The 20,843-nt window shown below is 43.8% G+C and overlaps 1 protein-coding gene across 1 annotated transcript in view; it reads left to right on the forward strand.

Moving 5' to 3' along the window:
- FER1L6 (fer-1 like family member 6) overlaps positions 1 to 10,371 on the forward strand; it is a 122,418-nt gene extending 112,047 nt beyond the window's left edge. The window contains exons 39-40 of the mRNA XM_047841657.1: positions 6,000 to 6,100; positions 8,495 to 10,371. Coding sequence (XP_047697613.1) covers positions 6,000 to 6,100; positions 8,495 to 8,678 — 285 coding nt within the window. The 3' untranslated portion in view covers positions 8,679 to 10,371. The remainder of the gene's footprint in view (positions 1 to 5,999; positions 6,101 to 8,494) is intronic.
- The last annotated feature ends 10,472 nt before the right edge of the window (positions 10,372 to 20,843 follow it).

Below are 20,843 nucleotides of genomic sequence, written 5' to 3' on the forward strand. Positions count from 1 at the left end.
TTCCAGATTGAAATTCCATATTAGCTGATTGAAGGTTAAATTCCTGGGTTGGGGAGGGGACTATAGTGAGGGACATATTAAGTCTTGATTTGTTGACATGGGTCTTAACCTATGGGCCTGTGGTTTTCTTTTTAACAATTCCTGAATACTTCAGCATGCATCGCCTAAGGATATGGCCATTCTTGTCCATAACCACAGTGCCATCATCACATATAAGAAATTAATAATGATTACTTAATCTGAAATCTATACCATATTCATTTTTCCAGCTATAAGGAGGATACCCTATTACCCTCAAAATGTATTTTATAGCTCTTTCTTTTTCAAAACAGATTCAGTCATAATTCATGTGTTGCTTTGGTCTATTTTGTCTTAGAACAGTCTCCCACCATTTTTGTCCCCGTGACATTACCTATTTGATGAAAATAGGCCTGACTTGCCCCATTGTTTTCTCATGATGAAGCTTGTCTTATTCTCTGACCCTACATTTCTTATGAACTAGAAGTTAGGTATAATGGCATTATCAGGTTCAGGTTAAACATTTTTGGTAATACTTAAGACCTGATACTGTTTATTTCATATTGAATCATGCCAGGAGGCACATGCCCTCAGATGGCCTCACTAGTGGTGATGCTGCGCTTGCTCACTTGGTCACGTTGGTAACCATGAGATCTCTTCATTGTAAAGGTACATTTTCCTCTTTGCAATTAGCAAGTAACCAATGGGTGACACTTTAGTACTGTGGGAAATTACTGTCCTGCCACCACCTTTCACCCAATGGTGATCTTGATTATTTCATTAGTGTTGCAAAATGATTTTTCTATCCTTTCTTCCTTCTTTACCCATTCCTTCTTTCTTTCCTTCCTTCCTTTCATCCATCCATCCAGCCAGCCATCTCTATCTACCTGTCTGTCTGTCATATAGCTATCTAGGTATCCACCCACCCAGCCAGCCATCTATCAATATATCCCTATCATCTTTCTATGTGTCTAATTCTATCATTCTTTTTCCATTTATTAGTAAGAATTCTGAGGAGAGCACTTGTTGGGATGAGCGCTGGGCATTGTATGTAAGCCAATTTGACAATAAATTATATTCATAAAAAAAGAATTCATCTGTTAAGAAGAGCTTTCTCTCAACAAATGGAGATAAAGTATAGTCACCACCTCTTCGAGAAAAAAAAAGACAGGATAAATGTTTAATTCTCTTCATCAGTTACCACATTTTAGAGTCAAGGATCGGTTCAAGAGAAACCAAAAAATGAGATTTTTTTCCCCCTTGCATCTTTTTCCCCTGGTATCACTATGGACTTACGTATTTAAAAATATTTTTTCTAGTTCTGCAAAGGACCTAGAAATGAAATCACCGAGTAGTAAGAAGACTTCTAGCAATTGGATCCTGGTTTCTAAATACCCGTCTCTACTGACAGAACCAGGTATCTTTGGCTGACTCCAGGTCTAGGACAGATAGAACACAAGATGAGCCTGGGACGTATCCTTGTGACAAATAGGACAGTTTGAACATCCAACAGAATAATGACTGTGCTTTGCATGTTAAGCTTTTTCTGAGTTTTGAATTATTTTCTTAATTTATCTGCCCACAAATGGCATTTCTAGAGTATGATTATTTAAGGTAATATACACACACTTACATGGACATTACATGTATGCATGCATATATGTGTGCATATACATGTATGTATACATGTGTGTGTTCCTCTCCCTAAAGGACTTTGCCACACACATCCCCACCATTAAAGTATGAAAATGCTTTATCTCATACCATTGAAAGTCATGGTTTAAAAAAAATGTTTATTTATTTTGAGAAAAAGAGTGCAAGTGGGGTGGGGGAGGGACAGAGAAAGAGGGAGGGAGGGAATCCCAAACAAGCTCCAGGCTCGGCACAGAGCCTGACGTGGGGCTCCATCTCACGACCATGAGATCATGACCTGAACTGAAATCAAGAGTCTGACCATTAACCCACTGAGCCACCCAGGTGCCCCAAGAGCTGTGCTTTAATAAGCAATCATTATTGGTGAAGAAGGCATGTCTGACCTAAAGGACCCCCCCCCCCCCACCTCCTCCCAGGGCATCTACTCTCTGAGCTCGGTGAAGTTTGAAGTCCATAAATAGCACGCTTAGTACAACCAATCCAGTCTTTTCAGGACCTTTCCTTATCATTTTCTTCCATCCATAGATGTCATTAGGTTAACAGATAGTTCTCAAGCTGTCCATTTTTTTTCTAGCTCTGATTGAAAATTACATTTGGAGGCTATTATTAGCTTAAGACCTCTCCTTGGTGCTTGGTTGAATGTCAATAATTAAAATAAAACTGGGAACCCTGTGTGTGGAGAGATATGGAATGAGGAGTGGCATTTATCAGAATATGTCAGTAAACACTTTCTTCCTGCTGCCTGTGTGATATCAGAAAAAATGCTCTGTGACCACTCGAGCAGGGTGGGTATGTGGGGGCAAGGCTCTTCGTGATAATAACCAATGACTTCTGTGCCTAGGGCAGAATTAATTTCATATTCTCTGCTTCAGTTTTCTTTGCATCTTTCCCTCTGTGGGAATCTGGAGTTTCTCTGGGTGTTTTCTATGGGGAAGAAGATGTTTCTTGTCAAATTATGTGTTTCCATCCATGAAATAGTGTTGAAGGTAGCAACCATAATTTTTTAAGAGTTTACTATTTACCAGACACTAGGTTGAACACTCTATATGTGTTATTTCATTCATTTTTCAAAGCAAGTCTGTGGGTAACATCTCAGGACAGTGAGTTGGAAGCCCGTAACTCACCCAAGGGAGCACAGCTAGCAAATGACAGAGCCGAGTGTCAAATGCCGATCTGTCTGTCCCAAATCCTATTTCACTCAGCTTTTACACTATGCTATGCTATGCTACACTGTAATAATCCTTATGCTACCCAAGGTCATCCCTTAGATGGAAGCCAAAAACATGTTATAATGCCTGGGCCGCGGCAGTGACGATGGAGCTTCTCTTGAACGTTTCAAAAAAAGACACATTTATTCAGTGATATAAATAGCTTGTTTCTTTTCTTCCACAAAAAAGGGACTCTTGGACACATTAAATAGCAGAGGATACGATTTGGTGTCATAGCACCTTGGTGCACATCCTGGCTTTGTAACACAAGTTAGCAAACATCATCTTGGTTTCCTCAGGTATAGAATGGGAATAAAAATGTTGTCTACTTTGCCAGTTGTCAGAAGGTTTAAATGGAATAATGTACTTGTGAAGCACCATGCAAGTTATACAGCACAGTGGCTGGCCTGATTATTAAACAGTGCACAACGAAGAGGCAGCTGTGACCCTCTTACCCTCTTACTCTGGTCCTAACTTACCCACGGTTGACTTTTGTCCTCTCTACCAAAATTCTGGAGCCCAGCAATTGGCTAGAAACTCTTAAGCTGACTCTCAAATACAGAGGATTTGGATGAGGTTCCTAGCATATAAATATACTGCTCAGTAGAGCTTATTAGGTCACCTCTGAAAGACCTCTGGAAATAAGCCCTTTCTGCATATTGGAAACCTCTCTGCCATGAGTGGTAGGCTGACCTCTTGGGTTTCTTCCAGCCATCAAGCCTTGCAGGGGCTCCTGTCTTTCATGAAAACTAGAATTTGCATTAAAGCACATCTGGCCATTTGACAGGTATGGAATCTGAGGCCCAAGAAGACAAATGCCTTTAAGTGACAATTATGAAGCCATGAACCAGTCATCTTATGTTAGAGTTAGGAAAGTCCTTGTAAAACTTTGAGTCCAATTATTGGGCAAATCCATGAAGAAATTGGGAGGCAGCCTGCTCTCATGGAAAGAGCATGAAGTTTGGCATCATACAGACCTCGGTTCAAGTTCCAGTTGGTTGGCTTATTGCCTGTGTGACTTTGGGAAAGCCATTTGATCTCCATTGCTTCATTTCTCCATCGATAAAAAGGAGACCTACTTTGCTTGTTGCTGAGATGGGTTGATGGATCAACTGAAAGGACGTAGGCAAAGTGGGCATCCAATAAAGCATTGCAATCACAGTTCGAGTTATAGTATTATCACTCTACTGTTGATACAGGCAGAGTGGTGTGGGGTGACTAGAATGGACAGAAGCTTTATATTCCTTCTTCCTTGGTTTTCAAATGTTTCCTGAGTAGCTATGTGTGCAAGTCATTACCTATGGGGGTCAAGGTATGTCAACAGAAATGAGAAACTACATATACACATACTTTTAAGGAAAATTTCCGGATCATAGGACATGTAATGTGGTCTGAGTTGGGCCAGGGTTGTAGTCTAAAGAATGGATGAGGCCACCTAGATTTGAACTCATGACTTCACTTGTAATAAGCCCATTGCATTTCTTGACTAATTCAGACATCCATGCCACTGCCTCTTCTCTGGGTTATCTTCTCTGGCTTCAACCCCACCCCAGATACAGTACTCCTCTCTAATTTCTCCCATGATTACATTTTTGTGGTTGCCAGCAACCATCCTGCTTAAGGAGTCCTGATATTTTCGGGGTGAATAGGTAAGTTAACACAGGCCCGTTGGTTCATCAGAACCTTAAATATTTTTACTGGGATAGGAAATCAGGTTATGCCCCATCCATATGTAATTCCAAAAGACAAACTTTAATGACAAGCGTGGGTCTAAAATACTTCCATGATGTTCCAGTCCCCTACCAATTCTGTGTCCCTCCTATTACCTTGTATTTCAATCCACAAAACCGAAGGAAAAGAGATAAGTTCTCCTTCACCAAGAACAGGAGCTCCAGGAGATCAAGGATCCTATTTTTCTTTAAAAAAATTTTTTTAGCTTATTTATTTTTTGACAGAGAGAGAGAGAGAGCAAGGGAGGGTAGAGAGAGAGGGAGAGAGAGAATTTCAAGCAGGTTCTGCACTGTCAGCACAGAGCCCAACACAGGGCTCAAACTCACGAATCATGAGATCATGACCTAAGCCAAAATCAAGAGTCGGATGCTTAGCTGACTGAGCCACCCAGGGGCCCCAAGGATCCTGTTTTTCTTAATCATTAAGTTCCCATTGTCTAGAACAGTGCCTGACATTCAGGGGGTTCCCAAAAGTAGTGAATGACTGAATGAACAAGAAAGAATGACCCTTCCCTTTTGCAGTGGTCCTGTCTCACCCTTTGATAACCCAAGACTTAGATCAGTGCCAGTAACTGGCACAGCACTCTGAAGCAGCACGTGACAATTTTCAAACCAGAAGGGCTGATTCTTACTGAAGGAGAAGGAAAGAGGAAGTGCAAGAACAGAAGGATAATTCTGGAACAATTTGTGGAGACAACAGAAACAATGAAGGATGACAGAAAAGCCATTTGGCAAATGTAGGGCCACACCCACCAATTTCCTCTGGAGAGCTGACAGAGAAGAAAGATTGTAGCAGATTCAAAAGGGTTCTGTCACTTAAGTAATTAGTCCCCTTTCTAATTGCTACTGGGTTTTTCCTAAGTTTATTTTTTGAGAGAGACAGAAACAGCGTGAGTGGGTGAGGGGCAGAGAGAGAGGGAGAGAGAGAGAGAGAGAATCTCAAGCAAGCTCCATGCTGTCAGCGCTGAGCCCGACACGGGGCTTGAACTCACGAAACTGAGATCATGACCTGAGCTGAAACCAAGAGTCAGATGCTTAACCAGTGGAGCCACCCAGGCATCCCTAATTGCTACTGGGTTTCTATAATCGGATATTGATTGAACGATTACAAATGAAATAGCACATTCGACCAAGTATATATGTGTCTTATGTGTACAGGTGGGACCTCTCCCTTCACAAAACTCAACAGCATCATCATTTCAGAGCTTTCACTGTTCATCGTAAAAATAGCTTCTCCCAGAACCAGAAAGGTAACGATTTTTCTCAAACTAAGGCAGCAGGATAGTCAAAATACTCCCTGGCATTCTCCCACACTGTACACTTCTAGAAGGTTGGCATTGCTCCCGGCAGCTCTTTGTGACTAGAAACTGAAACTTTTGTCTTTGTGCAGGGCAAGGTTGAAGCCGAGTTCCACCTAGTTACGGCAGAAGAAGCTGAGAAAAATCCTGTCGGAAAAGCCCGGAAGGAGCCAGAGCCCCTGGCCAAGCCCAAGTGAGTGGGGTCGTGTGTAAGAGCATCAGAAATGGGAAAGGCCCTTTGCAGTCCCCAGAGCCGAGGGTGGGGCATTTCTCTAGAGGGTCCCTCTGGCAGGACTGAGCCGCAAGAAGGCAGCTAATCCAGGTAGCTTTTTGTTGCGATAATTGAGAAATACTCTAACAACAATACAGGCTGTTCGGAAAGTGGAGAGGGTGCCTTTCTGTAATAATGGCACATAAGCGTTTCTAGAATAATTTCGTATATTTTTTCTACTCTTTTTTATGTGAATATGAATCCTACATGTGTTTTTTTCTACTTGTTCTCAAGTTACACACACACAATTGTCCTAATGTTTCATTTATCCTTGCTGCAAAGTTTTGCTTTGTTGCCATAGTGGTCATGATTAGGATTTTTTAATACCTGGGGAATACTCTATAGAGTTGATGCCCATAACTGACGTGGTTACCACCCCATAATTGGATAAATTTACTTCTTTCTTTTTCCATTATTGTAATATGATGAAAATATTTCCCTTTTATAAGTTACTACTTTAAAATGAATTCCCAAAAGTAGAATTACTAGAAGAAAGGGTTACCCTATTCAGTTTAATCCGTGGTTACATATCAATTAAAAAGTAAACACACACACACACACACACACACAGTAAATATAGGGGCAGCTGGGTAGCTCAGTCGGTTGAGCATCCAGCTTCAGCTCAGGTTATTATCTCATGGTTTGTGAGTTCAAGCCCTGCATTGGGCTCATTGTTGTCAGCACAGAGCCTGCTTCGCATCCTCTGTCCCCCTTTCTCACTGCCCCTCCCCTGCTCAAGTGCTCTCTCTCAAAAATAAAATTAAACAAAAAAACATTAAAAAATTTTTGTATTTAAAAAAATTTTTTTTAACGTTTACTGTTGAGAGACAGAGAGACACAGAGCATGAGCAGGGGAGGGGTAGAGACAGGGGGAGACATAGAATCTGAAGTAGGCTCCAGCTGTCAGCACAGAGCCTGACGCGGGGCTTGAACTCACAAACTGTGAGATCATGACCTGAGCCGAAGTCGGTCTCTTAACCAACTGAGTCACCCAGGTGCCCCTAAAATTTTTTTTTAAAGTAAATATATGGGGTGCCTGGGTGACTCAGTCAGTTAAACATCCAACTCTTGATTTTGGCTCAGGTCATGATCCCAGGATTGTGGGATGGAGCTCCGTATTGGGTTCCATGCTAAGTGTGGAGCCTCCTTAAGATTCTCTCTCCCTCTCTCTCTCTCTCCCCCCCCCCCCCCCACTCTTCTCCCCCACTCACACATGCTCTCTCTCTCTCTGTCTAAAAAATTTTTAAAAACACTGAATACATGTTGGGGCACCTGGCTGGCTCAATCAGTACAGCATCTGACCCTTGATCTCAGGGTCATGAGTTCAAGCCCCACGTCGGGTGTGGAGCCCACTTTAAAAAGTAAACATATGTAGATATGAAATATGTATACAAAATACTCTCTCAAATTGTATTTTCCCTACCCTTCCTGAGACCCCAAGCATCTGAAGACAAGTGGTCCCTTCTCTGTACCTACTTTTGATCTATCATAGTGTTAGAAACATAATGAGTACTTATTCATTAATTCAAAATTATTTGTTGAGCTCCTACAATGTATACCTACTAAAAAAACACTTTGAAGAATACTGAAGAAATGTAAGACCTAAGCTCTGTCTTCTAAGAGCTTCCAATCTGTTTAGGGAGAACACATAGACTCATAACTAACAGAGTATAGAACAGAAGACCGGTATGCTAGGTTCAAAAAGGAGCTACGACGGGGCGCCTGGGTGGCGCAGTCGGTTAGGCGTCCGACTTCAGCCAGGTCACGATCTCGCGGTCCGTGAGTTCGAGCCCCGCGTCGGGCTCTGGGCTGATGGCTCAGAGCCTGGAGCCTGTTTCCGATTCTGTGACTCTCTCTCTCTCTGCCCCTCTCCCGTTCATGCTCTGTCTCTCTCTGTCCCAAAAAATAAATAAAAACGTTGAAAAAAAAATTTTTTTTTTAAATAAATAAAAAAAAAAAAGGAGCTACGTCAAGTGATAGATGAGACAGGAATTTGGAAGGAGGGGGATCTTTAGGGACCAAAGTGGTCAAGGAGGGCCTCTTGGGAGAGGTGGGGCTCGAGCTGGTCAGGGTTGGACAGGCAGAGGGTAGTCAGACTCTTCCCTCCTCCAGACCAAGCTTTGAAATGATGCAGGAATCATGATCACCCAGAATGTTGGATTGCTCCTGCTTCGAGGCAACATGGACTTCTCCCATTCCCAGCATCTCCTTGTGGGCCTCTAGAAAGTGAGAGTCAGAAATACTTCCCGAGGTCTGGAGAATCCTCTGTGTTGACATCATGGCCTCTTTCCTGATTTTCTCTTGCTTCCCTTGCAGCCGCCCAAACACCTCCTTCTCCTGGTTTGTGAGCCCTTTCAAGTGCCTGTACCACCTCATCTGGAAGAATTACAAAAAGTACATCATCATCGGTTTCATTCTGATTGTCCTCATCATCTTCCTGGTCCTCTTCATCTATACCTTGCCCGGAGCCATCAGCCGAAGGATCGTCGTGGGCTCCTAGAGAATCTTGGAGGACCCAGACCCTCCCATTCTACTTACTCTCTCTTCTTCCTCATTTCTAAATGTGTGAGAGCATGTGCTTTGTGCAGGCACCCATGCTGGGTGCTAAAGGAATGAACCCAAAGGCCCAAGAACCAGTCCCTCTAAGCACAGATCAGCCCTTCTTGGAGAACATGGGAAAGGAGCCCCTCCTCCCTGCCTCAACCCCTGCCACCACCTTTTAAACTCACGAGCCTTAAGCCATGTTTCCACCCATGGGCAGCATGAAATTATGACTCCTTTGCCTCAGAGTAATCAATGGTGACCTCAAATTGACTTAGGTGAATGTTTTCTTTATGCAATTGGTTTTATTCTGAGAGATCTGATTCTGGGTCTGAGATTTATTGAAAGTACTTTTTTTTTTTTTTAAAATAAAATTTTTACAGCAAATAAACTGAAAACATTTTAGCAAATTACTAGACATTTAACCTGTCCCATATATCTTAACCTCGTTTAATCCTTATAGTTTATAGAACACATTCACTTACTCAGGCCATGAAACTGGCTTGGAGAAAACTTTGTATCGCCTAAAATACTTTGTTACTGAAGTTCCCATCTAGAGATGAGGTGTTGCTGGTTTCCCATCAAAGTCAACACTGAAAAGAATATTTTCCATAGTAATGCGTTCTCGAGAAACCCATTTGGATTTATGCTCTATGGCGATTTCCAAGTGGGAATTTTATGAATATGAAATATAATTTTGTGTGCGTATGCATTGGGGGAGGGGAGTGGCCCTCCATGATACCAGTAGAAATTCTCTTTAGTCAGATATCTAAGTGCCACCAAATATGATATTCCCAAAGACCATGATATGAATGACCATCCTGGGCACAATTTAGCACTTAGTCTAACCACCATATGTAGTAGGTACCATTATGACACTCAAGCACAAATTAATTTCAAAAAGCAGTCCCAGAAATTAATATCCTACACACTCGTCAGATGGAGCCAAGTTTTTTGAAAGGAAACCTCTGATTTTCGAAGTACACCGTGTAGATCTGCTACCCCCTGTAAAGCAGTGGAAGTGAGGGGCTGGTGTTCTCAGTTAAAATAAGGAAACAAAGGGATGGGAGTGTTTGGCCTCATACACAAATAAATATGGCAGCCATTTCTTCTTGTGAACCCGAGGGGCCATTTGGCAGTATTGAGGAGGCTGGATTGGGGTTCCTGCTCCACACCAGAAGCGCCAGGGCTACTGTTTTCTTTAGATAGTCTTGCACCTGTATCACTCTTATAAAATGTAAGATATTAACTGCCACTTGGAAAGTCGTTCTAGAATGTTCCTGGTTGGTCAAAATAAGATTGAAGCATATTCTGCATGATTTTAGACTTGGTGTCGTTCATTAAATTCTGGCTCTAGGTGTTCACTGCCTAATAACTAAAATGCCCAATTTTCCTGAAGGGATGAAAAATAGAGCATTTATGGCACTGGCAGCATTTCCTAGAACATGCTTATTCTTACTATGGAATAACACAGGCACCAGCGACAGTGTAGTCAAAAATACTTGATGGCATGGAATGTATACACTGAGTACATTGTAAGTAAAAAAATATATAAGTTACAAACCCACGTACAGCATGATATAAAAAGAAAATATGAAAACAGGCATAGATAAAGCCTGGGGGAATATGCCAAAATGTTAACAGTGATTAGGCAGCGGTATCTTCCTAAAACTTCTAAAATAAGTATGCATTATTTTTAATATAAAAATTTTAATAAATGTAGATTTAAATGTGGTGATTTAAAAATAGTTGTTGAGTGTCTTTTGTGTGCTGGGCAGTGGGGATGTGGTAGAAATAAGACAGACCTAGCCCCTTCTCCGTGGATCTTACATTCCAATAGCTCCTCAAGATACGGTTTTATCTTCAAATTATGGGGCATCCAATAAGAACACTGAGTAAGGAATGTGCTTCACGGGTGAGGTTCAAGAAGAAGGACAACATACAGCTGCGGTGTTGTTTGAAAGGAAAAGAACACCATTATTTTAGGACAGAACTAGAAATAACGTATTATACTTTCTGCTGGATTCTGGGCAGTAAAATGATAAGTCAGCTTTTGACAAAGTAATGCACATCGTTCAAACACACACACACACACACACACACACACACACAAACTAAAAATTGAAAATCCTTCCAAGTTAAATGGAGTTCATCAACTTTGCTTTGATGCCCAAGGATGTCTGAATGCTGAAAAGCCTTTAGCAGAAGTATTTGAAACACTTGCAGATCAGATGGCATCATAAGAAATGCGTGAGAAGTGGCAGGCAAGGATAATTTTGGAGTCGGCTGTGTCTGGTGCTCTATACATAGGTTATCACTTATAGCCCGTCCTGTCCTGTGTGTAAAAAAACAAATAAAATATAATGTTCTAGGCCTAATTTTGCGGCCCTGGACCTAAAGATACTACCGTTTAAAAATAAAAATTAACAAGGAAAAAAACCCATTTCCCAAGAAGTTGCCCTGAGTCCCTATTTACGTTCTCAGATGAAATGTATTCATTTGACAGATTAGAGTTTTTCAGCTTAAGTCCATTTCAGAGCAGTTTTGTTTATGTGTTTGTTTTTTCTTTTTTACAACATGTGAATCCTTTCCCCCAACCAAGCAAAACGAGATCGATACCAGCAACACCACCACCAAACAACGCACAGGATAACATCTCCAATTCTGTGTCCCCAGTAGTTGAAACGTGTGGTACTTTCCCTGCTCTTTCCCTTAAAACACACGGAAGTGGGAAATTACAGGCAGGACTGACTTCACAGCTGGGGCCGGTTGGTGTTTATTCATGCAAAAGACAACTATTGAGCTCCGTCCTCGCTCCTGATGCTGTGATCAAAACTGGGCATGCAAAAGTACACAATCATATAAAGTAAGTCTCTGCTCTTGAGGACCACAGAATTTGATGGAGAGAAGACATTAATCAAATAGTCGCACGCATGGATAATCACAGACTGAAGGACTGACCGGGGCAAAATATTGGGAAAGACGCAGATCTCACTGAACTAAAATCCAGGTGACGGCAGACCTACCTTCCGTCCTGGAGGCTCTAGGGGACCATCTGTCTCCTTGCCTTTTCCAGCTTCTAGAAGCTGCCTGCATTCCTTGGCTCGTGGCTGCTTCCTGCACCTTCAAATCAGTGATGTAACACCTCTCTGTGCCTTTCTTCCGTACTCACGTCCCCCTCTGACTATAGCTGGACAAGTTCTTGCTTTTAAGGATGCATGCGATTACATTTGACTCACCCAAGTAATCAGGAAAATCTCCCCATCTCAAGGCTTAAGGTCCTTAGTCACATCTGCAAAGACCCTTTCACCTTGTAAAGTAACATATTCACAGATTCTGGGGATGAGGTCTTGGACTGTGTTTTGGGAGGAGTTCTTATTTTGTTTACCACATGGAGCATCACACAGGCATTGTGATGCATTCGAATTTGGAAGTTATTTCAGCAGAGCCTGGAGAGTCAGAGTGATTATGGTGCATGAAAGAAGGAGGCTCCGGAGACACTTTTCTCTCTTAATAAGATGTTTCCATTTGTTGTCCAGCCTCTCAAGTGACAATTGTCTCAGGAAAAAGGAAGAACTCCTTCCCGGCTCATTAAAATCCTCTCAAGCACAGTGGATGAGGCACCTTCGGAGCTGGGAGGGGAAGGACTCGAATTTCTGCCCCCACCCCTGCCCCAGGAGTTTCCAGACCAGCCTGGAAAGTTCAGCTTTTCTTTAATGCAGCAGCAGCTCCTCACGTGTCAAGAGCTAACACGTGTCTCTACTCTCCCTCATTTACGAAGGGCCATTTGAGAAAAGAGCACTCTCGTTTCTTCTGAGTCTTACTGGGAGAAAGAAAATGGGCTTTGGAGGCTGAGATAATTGTGTGGAAACCAGAGCACAGGCTGTGTGACCTTGGGCAAGTTACTCAACACTCCGAATCTGATACATAAAATGCAGACAATGTCTATCTTGTAGGATTGTGGGAGTTTGGGCACGTGGGGTGGGGGGTGGGGTGGTTCTCTACTGTGGATGCAAGTGGAGAAACACTTTTTACCTGTTGTCTTCCATATCATAGTATCCAAACGAATGATCGAATGATCGCTATTTAAGTAACAGACAACTGTTTGCTGAGTGCTATTACAGTTTACAAAGTGATGCATATATTTTCTCACTCATTCTCCCAAAGGTCCCATTGCATAGACAGGGAGACAGCTCCCGGGGTTTCCAAGATTACCAAGCTCATGTGTAGCAGATCTAAACTCCAAGTCCATACCTCTCTCTCCTGCCCCCCTGCTCTGTGCTCTCCAAGAGGCTGCGTGATGATTGGTGTAAGTGGGTGAGGCTGCCTCCAGTCAGAACACTCCTCAATGACTTTTTACGGTTCGTCCATGCCTGGGGGGGGGGGGGGGGGGGTTCAGCCACAATCCCTGAAATATTTCAAGTGTGTTCAATGCAGCATCACGGATGCATGTTGGAGTGTCGTTTTTTTACTTGAACCGCTGCGTTTGATGGTAAGGGAGGGTAAACGCATCTTTCATTCATGCTACCGCAGATCTTTTCCACATTCTTTTCTCGTTTTGCCACTTCTGGTAGTGAGAAACCCCAATGCAGAAAACAATGCAGACACTTAACTGAGCTCTTTACAGGCATAGAACTTAGATTTGGAAGGTAAGGATGTGAAGAAACAGACGTGGTAGAAGGAACTTATACCAGAAACTGCTAGCTGCGTACCAAATATCCATTTTCTCCTTCTTTCTTGGTAACAGAAGGCCAGCTGTACTAGGGCAATGTGCTAAGCTCAAGCAGGACGTCTGTCTGTCTGTGTCTTGCTGTTGGGGGTAGCTAAGGCTGCGTGAGCATAGCTCAGTGGGTGGGGTCACAGGAAACCTCACTAAAGGGGGTTGACTCAGCTGGCAGACCCTTTGTGCCTCTTCTTCCTCCTTCATTGCACCTGCACTGTGGGCGTGATGGCTGGGGCTCTATCAGGTATCTTGGATCACGAGGCAACCTTGACTATGGAAGCTACCATGAATAGTGGGGCAGAAAGATAGAAAAGGTGCAAATCCCTGCTGATTGTGGGCTCACCGAACCACTCCTATATGGACTATGTCCGGACTTTTATACGTGAAAGCAAAAACAAGCCTCTATCTTCCTAAAGCCACAGTTATTTGGGGGTAGTAGTTGTTTTTATTGTTACATGCAGCTGAACCAAATCCTAACTGATACAGAGAAGCTTTTCTTGACCTTACAGTTTATTCCAGGACCTTGTCTGAATCACTTCACCACTGAGCAGTGAAGGACCAGGCACCCACTGTCCCTTGTGAAGACATATTATCTTCCTTCCAAGTTGGAGCTGAGACCCAGGGAGAGTTTCATGCCATGAAACTCTGCATTTTAGAACCAAATTGAGCAGTTAGAATCTCCAAGTGAAAGTTCCTTCCTTTCCTTCCTGAGCTTCTCTTAAATCTCACCTTTAAAAAAAATTTACTTATTTTTCATTTTAGTAAAATATATGTAACATAAAATTTACCATATTAACCATTAATTTTTTTTATATATTTGTTTATTTTGAGAGAGAGAGCACATGCACGTGCATGAGCAGGGAAGGGGCAGAGAGAAAGAAGGAGACAGAGAATCCCAAGCAGGCTCTGTGCTCTCAGTGCAGAGTCCCAGGAGGGGCTGAGTCTCACCAACCACGAGATCATGACCTGAACTGAAATCAAGAGTTGGATGCTTAACCAACTGAGCCACCCAGGCGCCCTGCATTTTAACCATTAAAAAAAATTTTTTTTTACATTTATTTTTGAGAGGGACAGAGAGAGATAGAGTGCGTGCAGGGCAGGGGCAGAGAGCGAGGGAGACACAGAATCCGAAGCAGGCTCCAGGCTCTGAGCTGTCAGCACAGAGCCCGAGGCAGGGCTCGAACTCACGAACTGTAAGATCATGACCTGAGCCGAAGTCGGATGCTTAACCCACTGAGCCACCCAGGTGCCCTGTAACCATTTTTAAGTATACAGTTCTGTGGCATTGAATACATTCACATTGTACTACAGCCATCACCATCACCTACCTTCAGAACATTCTTCATCTTGCAAAATTAAAACTGTTCCCATTACACAGTGACTTCCCGTGCTCCCCCCCCCCCCACCCCCATCCCCTGGCAATCACCATTCTACTTTCTGTCTCTATGAGTTTGAGGAGTCTAAGTACCTCATGTAAGTGAAATCATACAGAATTGGCCTTTTGTGACGGGTGTATTTCACTTAATATAAAGCCTACGAGGTCCATCCATGTTGTACTATGTGTCAGGATTCCCTTTCTCTGTAAGGCTGAATAATATTCCACTGTATGTGGAGACCACCTTTTGTTTATCCATTCACGGACACTCAGCTTGTGTTCGCCTTTTGGCCATTATGAACAATTGCTACTATAAAACGAGTATACAAATATCTCTTTGAGACCCTACTTTCATTTTTTTTTTTTTTTTGGAAGGGGAGCAGGATATGCCCAGTAGTGGAATTGCTGGATCATATAATAATACTCTGTTTAATTTTTTGAGGAATTACATCTCTGTTTTCCATAAGGACGGCCCCCTTTTATATTCCCACCAGCTATGTACAAAAGCTCTAATTTCTTTACATCCCCAACAATACTTGTTATTTTTCTGAGTTTCTTTTTTTTTTCATAATAGCCATCCTAGCAGGTGCAAAGTGATATCTCACAGTTTTGATTTGCAATTCCTCGATGAGTGGTGATATTCAGTATCTTTTTGATGCTGGCAGGCCAGGTCCAAGGACCCAGAGTGGGATCCTGCAGGACCAGCCAAGAGGGTCCTCGGTTGCACGCAGGATAGAAACCAAACACGAGCCAGAGAAAGTGAAAACAGAGTTTATCGAAAAGTGTGATGGAAAATACCAGACAGAATGGGAGACTCGGAAAGGAAAGGAGAATGAGTCCTGTCGTCACTTGGGACTGGGGGTTTATTTGGAAGAGGGTCCAGGGAACGTGTTCCTCCAGGAATCTTGGCTGAGGTTTGTTTGAAGCTGATGTCCTAGAACATGTTTGGGATCTGGCTCTTCTTAGATGTTATTGGGTGTTTGGGGGCCTAGGAGAAACTCAGAGAATGACGAACGCTCTTCCTTCCCCCTTGGAGCGGGAACGTAGATTCTTTGGCTTTTAGCTGGATGAAAAATATAGGACATGGGTACATGGAACCTAGCGGAAAAACAGCAGAGACAGAGCCTTTCTAAAATGGAATCCCTCCAGCTTCCCTACCTTGTTTTCATGCGGTTATTGGTCGTTTGTGTATCGCCTTCGGAGAAATGTCTGTCCACATCCTGTGCTCATTTTTAAGCTGGGTTGATTTCTGTTGTTGAGTTTTAGAAGCTCTCTCTACATTCTGGGACACCTGGGTGGCTGAATCAGTTAAACTGCCAACTCTTGGCTTCAGCTCAGGTCATGATCTCACAGTTCATGAGTTTGAGTCCCGTGTCGGGCTCTACGCTGACCGCGAGGACAGCAAGGACAGCGCGGACAGTGTGGAGCCTGCTTGGGATTCTCGCTCTCGCTCTCTTTGCCCCTCCCCCACTCCTGCTCGCTCTCTCTCTCTCGGTGTCTCAAAATAAATAAGTAAATGAACCTTTAAAAAACTAAAAGAAAAAAGAGGTTCTTTCTACATTCCGGGTATTAATCCTTTATCAGATGTGTGATTTGCAAATATTTTCTCTCGTTCCATGACTTGCCTTGTCACTCTGTCCATGGTGTCCTTTGACATACATTTTTAAAAATTCTGATGGAGCCCAAGTTGCCTTGTTTTTCTTTTGTTGCCTATGCCTTTGGTGTCCTATCCAAGAAATCACGATCAAATCCAGTGTTCTGCAGCTCTCCCTCTGTGTTTTCTTCTAAGAGGTCTAGAGTTACAGCTCTTATATTTAGGGCTGTGATACATGCGGTGTTAATTTTTGTATGCGGTGTTAAGTAAGCATCCAACGTCATTCTTTTGCACGTGGATATCCAGTTTTCCCAGCACCATGTGTTGGGAACCTCACCTACGGAGTATTTTCTGTGCTTCGTTCATATGTAGCACCCCTGGTAGCTGATCTTTATTGCAGCAAGTGCACTAGATATTTTCCTAATCTTCTTGAATCCTGGTGATGACTCCGTGAAGAGTCTATGGTCAGGATAGGCTGGAATGTATTGTGGTAACACACACTCTCAAATCTCAGAGTTTTACCTGAATAGTTGTTGTCACTCACAGATGTGGCTTTGGGTCTGAGCAACAACCCACACGCTGGCCCAGGATTCCATAGGGACCCTCCATGTCAACATTGATTCCACGATGTCTGGGTCATGGAAAACAGTGTGATGAGACCCCAACATTGACTAGTCAATGCTTCCACTCGGAAATAACACAGGATACTTTCACCCAGGGCTCATTGACCAAAACAAGTCACGTGGGCAAACCCGACTTCAAGAGAGCAGAGAACTACAGCCCCCTCCCATGTTCAGAAGTAGAGAACCAGATATTCGGGAATAATAGTAACGCTTTCTACATGCAGGTATGACTATTCCCAATTCACCGATCAGAAATTAGGGAGTCATAGCTAATTACGAGGCAGTTCTGTTTGGTTTTAAAACCATATTCTCTCTTCCTGTTCCCAACACAATAGCTATTACATTAGAATATACTGGATTATAGATTTTCTCCCTAGAGAATGATGAATTTTCCACCTGCACCAGCCTTTGTGATGTCTATGATGATTTAATGAAGCTGCTTGCTAACTGTATGCAACATGTTTTCAATAAAACAACAAAATTCAGGGGCGCCTGGGTGGCTCAGTCGGTTAAGCGTCCGACCTCGGCTCAGGTCATGATCTCGCGGTCTGTGAGTTCGAGCTCCGCGTCGGGCTCTGTGCTGACAGCCCAGAGCCTGGAGCCTGTTTCAGATTCTGTGTTTCCCTCTGTCTCTGACCCTCCCCCATTCATGCTCTGTCTCTCTCTGTCTCAAAAATAAATAAATATTGAAAAAAAAATTAAAACAACAACAACAACAACAACAAAATTCAGATAGTGGTGAGTCATTTCTGTGGTTTTCCTGATCTCCTTCACCAGAACCATTTACAACTCCTAAGAGTCCACCCACGGCTCTTAGGAGATAGCCAAGGGCCCTTTTCTCCCTCTGGCATATTCTGGAAGTTCAGCTGGATCAGTTTAGGATTCGGGCACATATAGGCACAGTGGTGGCCACTAAATGGAAGTATATTTGCATTGATGCCAAAGTTCAATATGCACTGATGTCAGTTTTAAAAATACGCATCAGGAGTACGCGACCCTCAGCCCCTCCACCCTCCCCTCCCCTCCTGCAATCACGAGGTTGCTCTCTGTATTTACGAGGTTGTTTCGGTCTTTGTTCTTTTTTCTTTTGTTCTGGTTTTCAGATTCCACAAATATGTGAACTCAAATGGTATTTGTCTGAACTGATTTCCCTTAGTATAATACCCTCTAGGCCCATCCATATTGTCATGAAATAGGTGAAGGGGATTAAGAGGTACAGATCTCCAGTTATAAAATAAATAAGTCACAGAAGTGAAAAGGAAAGCATAGAGAACGGAGTTAATATTGTTTTTTTAAAAAATTTTTTTTCAACGTTTATTTATTTTTGGGACAGAGAGAAACAGAGCATGAACGGGGGAGGGGCAGAGAGAGAGGGAGACACAGAATCGGAAACAGGCTCCAGGCTCCGAGCCATCAGCCCAGAGCCCGACGCGGGGCTCAAACTCACGGACTGCGAGATCGTGACCTGGCTGAAATCGGACGCTTAACCAACTGAGCCACCCAGGCCCCCCTGGAGTTAATATTGTAATAAAGTATGGTGACAGTGACTATACTCATTGTCGTGAGCACTGAGAAATGTGTAGAATTGTCAGATCACTATGCTGTACATCCGAAACTCATATATGTTGTGTGTCAACTACACTTACAAGAACAAAAACAAAAACAAAAACAAGAGGTACATGTGCTTTGTTCACACCTCTCCCATGACTCAGATGCATTTTCTCTGGCTCTAGAATCAATATGTACTTGTCACCATGCCTTATTTATCCCTGAATACTGAATTTCCTCAGGTCCTATCGACCGGATGGGCAGAAATGGATTCCAGTAACCGTAATAAGGCCGAAGTCACGACTCTCCTGATCCACTTGATCTATAGAAACTCGGCCTCCTCAAAAGTCTTATTCCCTCACTCAGCCCCAGAAACTTTAAAAAAAAAAAACCTTAAACAAGGCCTGGGACAGGTCACCCACCATCATTTCTAGCTACAGGGGTAGGAACAGATAAGAAGGCAGAGACAGAAACGGGTGACCACGTGACAAATGTTGGCCAATGACAGATAGTAAGAAGTCTACTGGCTGGCACTTTGAAATGCTCTGGTTTACCGGCCAGAAAGAGTGGCACAGCTTTTTTCCTTTATCCTATCCCCTGATTCCTTCTTGGAATGTAAATGTGATCACTGGAGCTACAGCAGCCTTCTCTCCACATGAGGACAGAAGCCAAGGCCAATCCGATGACGGCCGCAAGAAGCCCTCACTCTGCTCTGCTCCCCTTCAGGATTCTTGCCACATGGGAGAAAACAAACCCCGGATCTGTTAGGTTTTCTGTAACTTGCAGTCGACAGCAATCCTAACTGGTACAGAGTGGCAAGGCACGTGTCTCCAAAACTACGGATGACATTAAATTGCCTTTAAGAGAGGGGCGCCTGGGTGGCTCAGTCAGTTAAGCGTCCGACTTCGGCTCAGGTCATGATCTCGCAGTCCGTGTGTTCGAGCCCCGCATCGGGCTCTGGGCTGACAGCTCAGAGCCTGGAGCCTGCTTCAGATTCTGTGTCCCCCTCTCTCTCTGGCCCTCCCCTGCTCACACTGTCTCTCTCTCTCTTAAAAATAAATAAACATTAAAAAATTTTTTTTAATTGCTTTTAAGGGAAAACACACCCCTTTGAGTGAAGATGGGGGAGGAAGGGGCAGGGCAAGAGGCAGGGACTGGCCAGATTCGGGAGCAGAGTCAGCACAAAAATATAGACCGCGGTGGCCCATGTTCTTGAATCTCCCCATCCCCGCCACTGGCACCACTCACGTATAAACAGAGGCCAGGGCAGGGGCAGGAGCAAGGGAGAAGCTAAAACCATAAAAACTCAGGAATTCAGTGACTTGGTCATTTGGTGAATTGGCTTTTAGTAAATTCGCTTTCAGAGATTTGACTGTCAGCAAAGTGACTTAAAGCCTGTGTTTTGGGTTGGAACTACTCCCATTCCCAGAACTGCCCCACCTCCCACACTAGCCAGAGGGGGGCTGCGGCCCCAGGCTGAGAGGGATGAACCCTCCCCGGCTCACTGTATGCTCGGGAAGGGCCTGGCGAGGGGCTGCGCTATCCCAGAGCCCTCCGGGGATCTCAGCCCAGTGGCTCCTTTACCTCCCCACTCTCTCTGGAGCATTCAGGCATCAGCCCCGGAGTGGGGCACAGAGGCAAACCCATGGGGAGGCCTGGGGATTCCCGCACACAGGCCTCCCCTCAGGGGGCTGGGGTTTTGATGTTGGCCGAGCTCTTCGGTGCTTGCCCCTCCCCGTCCAGGCTTTAATCTCTTTCAGGAGGCTCCTAAGTTCTCGTAGGAAGAACCCTGGGCAGGTGTGTGAACCACAATTTTCCAGACAGGCCTTGTATGGCTGACCCCCAGCTGAGGCTCGAGCTGAGAATGCACATCCCAAGTTCCCAGGGCTGGTCTGGCATATGACAGGAGGTCAGTAGACACTTGTTCAATAACTGATTATAATAATCACTGTCCTCTGTGGAGGGCCTACTGTGTGTCTTGCGCTGAGCCAGATTCTTCATTTTCATATACCTCAGTTCCCTGAGGCTACCGTGAGCCCCTCTTCTAGAATAAAGAGGAACGAGGGAAATAAAATTGATCTTCCAGAACTGGGAGACCATCCACTGGAGGAAACTGGCCCGCCTAAGAGGCAGGTCAGCCTCAGCTAAAACTTAAAAATAGGTAGGATCTCTGGGCTGAAACAAAATAAAGCCACTCTTTATCCAAAGCATGGGGTAACACGGTCACAATCGCCTGGTAGTGTTTCATGTTTCCGAATTGC

This window comes from Prionailurus viverrinus, chromosome F2 (genome assembly GCF_022837055.1).
Source record: "Prionailurus viverrinus isolate Anna chromosome F2, UM_Priviv_1.0, whole genome shotgun sequence".
Lineage (NCBI taxonomy): Eukaryota > Metazoa > Chordata > Mammalia > Carnivora > Felidae > Prionailurus > Prionailurus viverrinus.